At 41.3% G+C, this 12113-nt stretch overlaps 1 protein-coding gene across 2 annotated transcripts in view; it reads right to left on the bottom strand.

Annotated features, from left to right (window-relative positions):
• FHDC1 (FH2 domain containing 1) overlaps window positions 1-12113 on the bottom strand; it is a 54349-nt gene that overhangs the window by 22416 nt on the left and 19820 nt on the right. For both annotated transcript variants that reach the window (XM_069744084.1, XM_069744083.1), the window contains exons 3-4: window positions 5577-5638; window positions 4374-4476 (exon numbers count right to left, since the gene is read on the bottom strand). In XM_069744084.1, coding sequence (XP_069600185.1) covers window positions 4374-4476; window positions 5577-5638 — 165 coding nt within the window. The remainder of the gene's footprint in view (window positions 1-4373; window positions 4477-5576; window positions 5639-12113) is intronic.

The raw sequence follows: 12113 nt of genomic DNA, 5'->3' as shown, positions 1-12113 counted from the left end.
GGCGGATGCAGGCAGCGCTGTGTGCAGCTATGGAACACGCTTGTCAGGACAGCGATAACAGATGAAGCTGCGGGGCAAGGCTGCTGCCTGCACGTATAACAAAGCTTTGTAGGAAGGGATTACCACTGCAGATAGAAGATCCCACAGAAATACTCCTCATCTCACTCCCTCATTAGCAGTAATACCAAGGTGTAACCGCATTACACCAGGCCTAGATCATGGCCAAAGTCAACCCTTACTACAGTTTCACACTTCTCTAAAGGGAATATATTCATTTTCTATTTACGGTATTTCCCCTTAGAACACAGACCACTGTGTGCATACGAGTGTGAAGTTAAAGGGCTCTTACTGTCACAAAGATATTGATGACCAATCCTAAGGATAAATCATTAATATCAGATCGGTGTGGTCAGACACCCGTCACAGGTACTGATCAGTTATCCTTTCCATCTGACCACCACTGGAGCAAGCACATTGAACAGTGGTGTAACGCGCAAGGCCATTCAATGTGCAGTGGCTGCTGCCGGGTATTGTAGCCTGGCTTTTAGGATGTGCATTTCTCTTGGCATTGAAACAAATTACTATAATATATCTATATGTATTGAATATTTAAGTTGGAAAAATCTTATCCTGCGATGTATATGTGTGTGTGTGTGTGTGTGTGTGTGTGTGTGTGTGTGTGTGTGTGTGTGTGTGTGTGTGTGTGTGTGTGTGTGTGTGTGTGTGTGTGTGTGTATATATATATATATATATATATATATATATATATATATATATATATATATATATATATATATATATATATATATATATACAGGTCCTTCTCAAAAAATTAGCATATAGTGTTAAATTTCATTATTTACCATAATGTAATGATTACAATTAAACTTTCATATATTATAGATTCATTATCCACCAACTGAAATTTGTCAGGTCTTTTATTGTTTTAATACTGATGATTTTGGCATACAACTCCTGATAACCCAAAAAACCTGTCTCAATAAATTAGCATATTTCACCCATCCAATCAAATAAAAGTGTTTTTTAATAACAAACAAAAAAACCATCAAATAATAATGTTCAGTTATGCACTCAATACTTGGTCGGGAATCCTTTGGCAGAAATGACTGCTTCAATGTGGCGTGGCATGGAGGCAATCAGCCTGTGACACTGCTGAGATGTTATGGAGGCCCAGGATGCTTCAATAGCGGCCTTAAGCTCATCCAGAGTGTTGGGTCTTGCGTCTCTCAACTTTCTCTTCACAATATCCCACAGATTCTCTATGGGGTTCAGGTCAGGAGAGTTGGCAGGCCAATTGAGCACAGTAATACCATGGTCAGTAAACCATTTACCAGTGGTTTTGGCACTGTGAGCAGGTGCCAGGTCGTGCTGAAAAATGAAATCTTCATCTCCATAAAGCATTTCAGCCGATGGAAGCATGAAGTGCTCCAAAATCTCCTGATAGCTAGCTGCATTGACCCTGCCCTTGATGAAACACAGTGGACCAACACCAGCAGCTGACATGGCACCCCACACCATCACTGACTGTGGGTACTTGACACTGGACTTCAGGCATTTTGGCATTTCCTTCTCCCCAGTCTTCCTCCAGACTCTGGCACCTTGATTTTCGAATGACATGCAAAATTTGCTTTCATCAGAAAAAAGTACTTGGGACCACTTAGCAACAGTCCAGTGCTGCTTCTCTGTAGCTCAAAAGTGGCTTTACCTGGGGAATGCGGCACCTGTAGCCCATTTCCTGCACACGCCTGTGCACGGTGGCTCTGGATGTTTCCACACCAGCCTCAGTCCACTGCTTCCTCAGGTTCCCCAAGGTCTGGAATCGGTCCTTCTCCACAATCTTCCTCAGGGTCCGGTCTCCTCTTCTCGTTGTACAGCGTTTTCTGCCACATTGTTTCCTTCCAACAGACTTACCATTGAGGTGCCTTGATACAGCAGTCTGGGAACAGCCTATTTGTTGAGAAATTTCTTTCTGGGTCTTACCCTCTTGCTTGAGGGTGTCAATGATGGCCTTCTTGACATCTGTCAGGTTGCTAGTCTTACCCATGATGGGGGTTTTGAGTAATGAACCAGGCAGGGAGTTTATAAAAGCCTCAGGTATCTTTTGCATGTGTTTAGAGTTAATTAGTTGATTCAGAAGATTAGGGTAATAGGTCGTTTAGAGAACCTTTTCTTGATATGCTAATTTATTGAGACAGGTTTTTTGGGTTATCAGGAGTTGTATGCCAAAATCATCAGTATTAAAACAATAAAAGACCTGACAAATTTCAGTTGGTGGATAATGAATCTATAATATATGAAAGTTTAATTGTAATCATTACATTATGGTAAATAATGAAATTTAACACTATATGCTAATTTTTTGAGAAGGACCTGTATATATATATCTTTCTCCTCTTTGTTGTCAATCTGAAATCAGACTTGCCAGATCCTTACACATCTATTGGAGGAGAGTTGGGAGACCCTTATGCAACTGAGCCCGATGATAATCGGCAGGTTAGGCTCACATTTGTCCAATGTGTACGAAGTCCTCAGTTAACCAACATCTCCAATGAGAGCAAACACATATCCAAGCATTGACATCGTACCTTGCAGTATTTTAGTCCTCATGTCACACTGTGATACACGGCCTGTAAACACACTATGTAATAGCAGCAAAGGTTAGCCCTTTATTTTAATGACTAGCTTTGGTGTCGCTGACAGAAATTATCTAGTCCCAGCAGGAAGGGTGTCAGCAGCTAATGGAAACCCTGGCAGTGGAATGTTGTGACATCGCAGGATATGATTTTTCCAACTTAAATATTCATTTTATGTTCGTTCACGTTTTAAACAAAGCACTGGGGGGGGTCCTGTACATCAGGAGGAAAACACTAAATTATTGTTGAGAGGACTCAATCACGAAAAAACATCCCTATAAAAGGCTCTAATGGGTTAGGCTAGGTTCACATTGCGTTAGTGCAATCCGTTCAGCGGATACGCTAACGGATTGCGCTAGTGCAATGTCCAAAAAGGGATTGCGTTCGGCAATCCCGCGCAGATGCCCGATCTATGCTAGCGAGGAACGGACCCTGAACGCACATCGCAAAAATGGCATACGTTTGCGATGCGTTAGCGATCCGTTAGCACATTGCAGTCAATGGGTGCGCCAACGGATCCGTTACATAGCGTTAATTGCGACATTTGCACCATGTAACGGAGTCCGTTAGCGGACACCCACTAATGCAATGTGAACCTAGCTTAAGGTTATTCCTCCAATTTGTGCATCATTCTGAATAAGAAACTACTTAAAAAATAAAAAAAAATTGTCATTATTGAAAGTTAACCAAGTAGACAAAAGCCTGAATAATACATGTGATCCTGTCGCCCTGTGTAACCATATATACAGTTCCCAAGTTCACGGAATAATAGCCAAGTGTGCTGGACGTGTCTATCAATGGAAAAGTCACGTCACTAATGCGGTCACAAAGTCTTTATCACCATTACCTTCTGTGCAGGAGAAGCAGTAACCCTTTACATGCCACCTATTATACTGCGAAGTGCGTAGATATATGGTTTGGTGAGAACAAAATGCAGTATAACCTGCACAGCTTTCTTAGTAGAAGTGTGAATACAGAGATATCGTCAGTCACTGATCGCACCGCTCACTGGACCCAAAATCCAAGAAACCGCAGAGGATTAAATAAAAAAACGCGCGTTATACTGAATCTTCCCACAAAACCATATATCAATCTAATAACCGATATAGAAAACAGAACCATTCACACAATACTATAATAATAATGCAAAAACTTGATTAAAGACTACATAGAATAAAAAAAAAAACGATACAAGGAAGAGAAGTCATGAAGAGCAAAAGAGACAGTCTGTTGGCAACTGATAAGGGAACCGGTACCAGCTCACGAACAAAAATGCGGAAACATTTTATATCAATACTCTATTGTTGTGTTACAGTTTTTTTTATTTTTTTTTAAACAATTTTCTATGATTTAAAATGGTTTTATTTATTGAGATATAATGGTTTACATAATATGTATTGATCTTATGCCCTCCCATGCAGCCTGATCTATATTGCATCATAACCATTTTATGAGCTGTACTTTTGACTATTTTTGCTTGTGAGCTGTAACCGATTCCATTATCAGTTGGCGGACACTGTCATTTTTATTCTATAAAAATGTTTGCATTATTATTATTATTATAGTATTGTGTGAAGGGTTCTGTTTACCTGACGGTTTACTATACATCAGCTCCTCCTGCTCTATAACATGGTTACTGCACATTGGACGGCATTTTCATGGCGACAGGTCCTCTAACATGACTAGATTTACAATGTACTGTACTTGGAGAAGTCGTACCTCTTCAGCCTCTGGAGACATCTTTACAAGTTCCTGAAGGGTTTCAGAGTCATACAAATCACACTTTCCCTTTCGAATATCTTCAACAATATGTTCAGCAGACCTAATGGCAAGTAAAAAAAAAATATTTACATAAAGCATATAATATATCTGCACACACACACACACACGGATTTATCTACCCATCCACCATGGCGTTTAGCGGCCTTCAGAGGTGGGTGCATCAATGTTCACACGTTGCTTTTTGCTGCAGTCAAAACTTGCCCTCTTCTCAGCAGTAAAGAAGCTGCTTACAAAAAGCAGGTTTTGAAGCATTTTTTATTGACTCTTGTGCATGCTGATAAAGTTTAGTGCTCCCCAAAAATATGATGCAACTTCCTTTAGGTTTTCTCCCCATGAAGGCAGCAAACCCTGATAACTGCGTTTTTGCACTTACTGCTTTCTATGGGTGAAAAAAAAACAAAACGCTGAAAGTGCCATGAAAAAAAACAAAAAAAAAAAAACGTGTGCATGACACTTCTCAAATCTCAGCTTTGGCTGATACTGTAAAACGCAGATTAAAAATTAGCAATAAAAAAAACGTAACGTGTGAACATCATTTTTGACATAGGTCCAAATAATGTATAATCCAACCTCAAGATCTATTACAACGTGTGAACATAGACTAATGCTGATAAAATTAAAAACGGAGATACAGGCAGCATTGTGACGGTTCCAATGAAAGAAAGTGAATTTATTCACTAAATATACAATATTGTAGCTGTCTCATTGGGTTCTTTATCTTGTATTGTTTGATACAGGCTGCATTGAAACGTTGCATATTGGTGAATAAATTCACTTTCGTCCACTGGAACCTTCGGAGTGCTGCCTCTACCTCCATTATATGTGAATTAGAGGTGACGTTTTGGAAGCCTCAGATTTAGTGCTAGCTGTATAATGACACATCCTTGGTATACTTGATACCCTTTGGTATTTTAGCCTGGGGTGTTAATACACACTGAGGAATGTTATATACAAGGCACCTTTACGACCACTTGTCACACGTTTTTACAATAGCTTTTATTTTTTTACTTTCAAAATCTCTTTTTATTGCGTTTCCTTTTAGCGGATATAAAAAAAAAAAAAAAAAAAAAAACAATTAGAAGCCGTCATGAATAAAATATAAAAATAGTTTCCATGTGCACAAACTATGGCAGAACTCACTTTTTAAACTGTTTCAGGAATATCCCAATATTCATGCTTCGCTTGGAATCCAGCAGAGAAACCTAGAAAAACAGAAAGCAAAGTGTCTCTAGAAATGAACATCCACAATATACAACTTGTACTGGGTGGAAAGCTTAATCCGATGTGCACATTGCAGCGCGGTGTGCGACAGACGCATTCATTATTGATGATCTAGCAGCAGACGGTCCTGTAATAGATACAGGTAACGGCAGATTTCCCTTCCATGATAAACCTAATGAACAGAGACCTTTCTTCTATTGAGGAGTTTTAGCCACCGGACACCTTAACACACCAGTTTCTTACAAGAAATGCTTAAAACAAAGCATTAATCTCCGATCCAATCACAGGAACAATGGGGGACTTGGCTTACAAGGTCTCACTAAAGGTACCGTCACACTAGACGATATCGCTAGCGATCCGTGACGTTGCAGCGTCCTCGCTAGCGATATCGTCCAGTGTGACAGGCAGCAGCGATCAGGATCCTGCTGTGCTGTCGCTGGTCGGGGAAGAAAGTCCAGAACTTTATTTGGTCGCTGGACTCCCCGTAGACATCGCTGAATCGGCGTGTGTGACACCGATTCAGCGATGTCTTCACTGGTAACCAGGGTAAACATCGGGTAACTAAGCGCAGGGCCGCGCTTAGTAATCCGATGTTTACCCTGGTTACCATCCTAAAAGTAAAAAAAACAAACACTACATACTTACCTACAGCCGTCTGTCCTCCAGCGCTGTGCTCTGCACTCCTCCTGCTCTGGCTGTGAGCGTCGGTCAGCCGGAAAGCAGAGCGGTGACGTCACCGCTCTGCTTTCCGGCCGCTGTGCTCACAGCCAGTACAGGAGGAGTGCAGAGCACAGCGCTGGAGGACAGACGGCTGTAGGTAAGTATGTACTGTTTGTTTTTTTTTACTTTTAGGATGGTAACCAGGGTAAACATCGGGTTACTAAGCGCGGCCCTGCGCTTAGTTACCCGATGTTTACCCTGGTTACCGGCATTGTTGGTCGCTGGAGAGCGGTCTGTGTGACAGCTCTCCAGCGACCAAACAGCGACGCTGCAGCGATCCGGATCGTTGTCGGTATCGCTGCAGCGTCGCTAAGTGTGACGGTACCTTAAGGCATGCAACCCGCTGCTCCCTATGGCAGGGTGAGAAACAAGCTAGCATGTGTCACCATTCTCTGGGAGAGGCGATAAATGCTTCTCCCCAATTAAAGGGAACGTGACAGACACTGGTTGCCTCACTGCAGTGGTCTATGTTTTACTCTGACAGGTCTCCCTTTACACATACATAGTGAGAGAACTGTCAATCAAGTGGAACCGGGAGAGGAGAAACCAACAGGATCGGCCTTGGACGCAGTGTCGCCTGCCGGCTTTTCTGAACTTCAGCAGTATTTCAGGGTAAAATCCACAACTGTTCTAATGCAGCCACCAGTGTCTGCATCACGTGGTTCGGGCAGCATGAATCTCCTGTCAGGTCCTCTCCAGGTACCTAAAATAATAGTCAATTTGGAAAAATATAACTAGTTTGGAATTTGCTTCAATTAAAAAGATTGTTCCATTTGTCAATTAAAGTGATATCTTCTGCATTTACGAAGATTTGGACCTGCACCTACTTCCGTCTTTGCAGTATAAGTTTCCCTTTTTCCTTCCAGAGCAGCACTCTGCTGGGATTCACAGACGCTCAGCATCACAGACTATGGTTCCCATTAAAGTACCGTAAATGGAACACAAAATTCTATGAGGAGCTGACAATTTTCAGGAACAAGCAGTTACAGCACATTCCCAGTAGAAGTCTTAGACTTCCATGTGCTCCACCAACCTCAATGGAAGAAATAGAATTAAGTTGAGGAAAGGTAAGGAACACTTCAAGGAGTAGGACAGCATACTGGCTGTGGACGCATTTACTGAATTTTTCCCAAGGACTTAAAGGGAATCCGTCACCAGGTATTTTCTACCTGATCAGAGAGCAGCATAAGGCTATGTGCACACGTTCAGGATTTTTTGCGTAAAAAGACCGCATACATATGCATCCTATCATTTAGAATGCATTCTGCAATTTGTGCACACGATGCGTTTTTTTTCCACGAAAATAACGCATCGCGGTAAAAAAGCAGCATGTTCATTAATTTTGAGGATTTTTTTGCGTTTTCCCCGCTATTTAATGCATAGGGAAAGCTCCGGTGAAAAAAAAAAAAAAAAAAAAAACGCGTAAAAAACGCATGCGAATTTCTGGCAGAAATGTCCGGTTTTGGTCAGGAAATTTCTGAAAGAAATCCTGAACGTGTGTATATGTGCACTAAAAGTAGAAAGAGAGACCCAGATTCCAGAGATGAATCACGTTGTTTACTGGGTGCAGCATTTGCAACACAATCCGAGATCTTAGATGTAAGGTGAAGCAAAAAAAAAAAAAAAATGCCCCCTGCCCCCCCCCCCCCCCCAGCTCACCAGAGGGAGGGGCGGAGTCAGATTAGCATTCACCTGAGCACCAGACCTGGCATTGATAAAGTCTTAGTGATAAAACCTACACTGTTAGTAAACAACAGCACACAGCATAATAACAAATACATCCCCAAACTCATTGTTTCAGCCCCGATCTCATGCTGTCCTCGGATTACACAGCAAAAACCTGCTGAAAGATTCCCTTTAATATTTTTAAATTGAATTAAAACTCCTTTTCTAATTTTTTTTTTTTTTTTTTAAAGGGACCTTGTTGCAGCCATTTTAGGTAATGGGAAAACTCAATTAACTGCTATTTAGTTTCTTAAAATATTCCCTGCTTCTTGCTTCTACTCCACTACAATGTATCCAGTGCTCCTAAATAGTCCTAATTAAAAATCATAACCCCTAGTAAAGTCAGAGGCTTTGCCTACTGCACTGCCCCTCCTCCATGCTTTACACTGCATCTAAGACTCAAAAATAAAATGAAATAAATCTACAGGGAAGTAACAAATGACACATTCTTATAAACACGTTGCACATTCTCTCTGGCACCATTTGTGCCTTCTATGTTACCTCACCCAATATATGTCCTACAGGACAGGAGTCAGCAAACAACTTTGGAAAAGTGACGATACATATAATTATTGCGGGACTTGTACTAACCATAACATCACCCAGCAGCTATCAGTTACAGGAGCCATCACATAATGGCGGAGCCTTGTACCACGTACATTAAAAGAGTCTGTGCCCCTCCTGCATTATCATCTTCCTGCCGCGCCATCAGCACTCTCTAACTCCGTCTATGTATAGTCTCTGAAAACAGGTCTTTATCTGGGGCAGCAGGACAAAGCACAGGATGTACGTTCTCTATAGAAAACTATTCCTGATGAAAAGCAATCTTATTTTATCCAGAATAACGGGAGATATATCCAGGAACACTTGAGAATGAGACAACCCAATGCTTTTTATGATACTGGACTATCCAGACCTTAATAAAAAATGTGAGGAAACTGAAGTAGCCAGAAACAAACACACAAAAAATAATCCATGAACGCACTGCAAGAACATAATCCAAATTTGACCTTAGGTTTGCTTTGAATCCATGGCCACAGTCCAACAACGTGCCAATCAACCAAGATCCACAAGTCCCCGGTGAGAAATGAAAATGTTAAGTGTTTGGAAAACATATTCTAGTTCCTTTGCACCCTGCAATTTGGAGTAGAACTCACGAGTAGAGCCCATGTAGCCTCACACCGCTCAATCTGTCCTTCTAATTTCACGTGCTGATGACCGGATTAGAGGTCATCTTCACTTACTACTAAAAACATATGAAGTAATCGGGGCTCTCCTTGTAACCTGAGCAATGCCTTCACTGGTACATCACGGGGCTGGCTCCAGGCATACAGTAGCAAAGCTTCTCGGTGGAGTCACGTGTCGTCAGCCGATGCCAAGGATCACACAATAAACAGTAAATAAATACTCGGAGAACATCCGCGGATTGCACCCAGGTTCAGAAGCTGCTACGTCACAGTGGGTACACACTGTACCGTTCATTAACCCACTACAGATGGGGAGTAAATCCCAGTCCAGAGTCTATGCCAAAATATAAAGCTGACCTTTTCTACCAACAAAGGCAAGAGACAGCAATTATCTATTATTTGTACTTGTATCACTAACTGATGTGCCTGGAGTGAGTAATGTTCCCAGAGAAAGTCCCACAGTGTACCCACGAACAGTACGCCATCAAGAAAATATATTTCCACATCAAGTCCTCTATGGCCATTTATATGGATCTGTAAATATAAGCAGCACAACACAATGGGAATGATTGATCGGTCACTTATTAAACAGAATGCACCAACATTATCGTACAGGTAAACCAGCAGGGAAACCTCAATCTGGCTACAGGTGTTCCTCAGTCAGCCATAGTGTAATGTTAACTTACTGCGAGGGCAAGTGTATATACATCTTTACACACGTCAGCCATAGCATAATGTTCAGTTATTGCAAATACACATGTCGAGGGGGAGACAATATTAGGCAGCATGTGTGGTCAGTTACCAGTATCAAGATGTTGGAAATGGAAAAATGGGCAAGCATAAACTCTGACAAGGGTCCGATGGTGACAACTGCATCAGAGCACCTCCGAATGCCAAGTCATGAAGGGAGTTCCAAGTACACAGTGGCTAACACCATGCAAAGGTGCTCCAAGGAAGGACAACTTGGGAACCAAAGGCAAGGACCATTAATGCAAGTGGGATGTGGTGGTCAACTCAACTGGTCCAATCTTACAGAAAAACTACTGTAGGACAAATTGCTGAAACAGTAAGGCCGCATTTAATCTTTGAATATTTGGTGAGTTTTTTTACCTCAATATTTGTAAGAAGCGGTGACGTGTTTCTATTGTTCCACTCCTGGTTTTGGCCTACAAATAAACTCACCGAACACTCAACGTGTGCACGTGGCCATAGTATCGGCTTTGACAGACAGCTGTCACATTAAACGGTGCATCACATCTTGCTTCCTGTAGGGCCATGTAGCTCCAGGCTGGTCAGAGGACCCTTGCTGACCCCACTCCACTGTGAAAAAGGCTTATAATAGGCACGTAATAATCAAAACTGGACCATGAATAAATGAAAAATGGTGACAGTGTCTAATGAGTGGTTAGTGCAACATGTGCGAGAAGAATAAGTCTGATCCATGGAGGCCCCACCTCACAACGTACAGGATCTGACTCACGTCTTGGTGTAGGGATATTTTAATTTTATACGTTTGGTACAGTCCATGTCATTACAGGTCAGGACTGCTTCTGTAGCTCGAGGGGGGGGGGGGGGGGGGGGACTTACTTAGAAATACAGAATCTCTCTAGTGTGAGTACACCACTCACATTTTTATAAATATTTTATTATATTTTTCATGGGAAAACAATGAAGATATGACACCTTGATACAATGCACAATAGTCAGTGTACAGCTTGCATCCCAGTGTAAATTTGGTGTGGCCTCTATATAGCTAAAATCGCTGGCAAAAAAAAAAGTGAGCACATCCCTAAGTCAGGGATGTACTCACTTTTGTTGCCAGCGATTAGAGTTGAGTACATCCCTAAGTGACGGGTGTACTCACTTTTGTGATATACCCTACATGGATTTAGTCAGGGAAAAAAAAAAAAAAAAAGTTTACAGCTCTCAAAAAGCTTATTTTGGTGGAGAAGAAAAAAAAAAATATGGTGTCTTAGAAAACAAACATAAACCTAAATGTTTTAGTGGTTCAAAAGAAAAAAAAATGAACAAAAAAACAAATTTGGTGTTACTGTAATTGTACTGACCAGAACAATCATGTTGGCAGGCCTTTTTTACTGCACCTTAAACTCAATAAAAAAAAAAAAAAAAAAGGGTGTAAAAGAACATAAGTTATGACTCTTGGAGAAAATAAAGAGGGTAAATAAAATGAAAGTGCAAAAACCAAAAAATTGACTACAATGGCTAAGGGTTAAACAACTCGCTTTCATTAACCCAGATTGATAAGACTGCTTCCCCTTTCTGTATCAGGAGAGAACCTGGCAATTTCTAAACTTTGGAGTCCCGTCTCTTAGGACATGGAATCAGACAGATGGACCAATGAAACAAAACTGAGCACATATGTAATAGAATACCATGGTGGAGACGCACCCAAATACTTATTTTATTCAACAAAATGCACCAAGGTGGTGTACTAAAGTTTCATAAAAACTAGATGCTTTATTAAAAGTAACTCAATAAATAACAAAATTGCTGTACATAAAAAGCAGAGTGCCACAATGGAGGAGAACATATGCAAATGTATAGTAAAGGCTTACAAGTTGTTTAGAATGCTTCCCAGTGCCTTCAGGATCCCATACTACATGATGCCTGCTCACAAAGCTAGGGTGAGACATGTGTAGGGTGCCAGGGCCACACGGCAATTAGGTCTTCACATGATGTGCTTTTAATTATTGACTTTGTTTTTGTATTTTCCACTGTGATACATCCTACAGGCACTGGGAAGCAAACTAAGCCACTAATAAGCCTTTACTGTACATTTGCATACGTGGCGCTCCACTCTGCG

The sequence above is a fragment of the Ranitomeya imitator genome, chromosome 1 (assembly GCF_032444005.1).
Source record: "Ranitomeya imitator isolate aRanImi1 chromosome 1, aRanImi1.pri, whole genome shotgun sequence".
NCBI classification, from domain to species: Eukaryota; Metazoa; Chordata; class Amphibia; order Anura; family Dendrobatidae; genus Ranitomeya; species Ranitomeya imitator.
The sequence above is the reverse complement of the archived record's forward strand: the minus strand, read 5'-3'. Positions and strand labels throughout refer to the sequence as shown.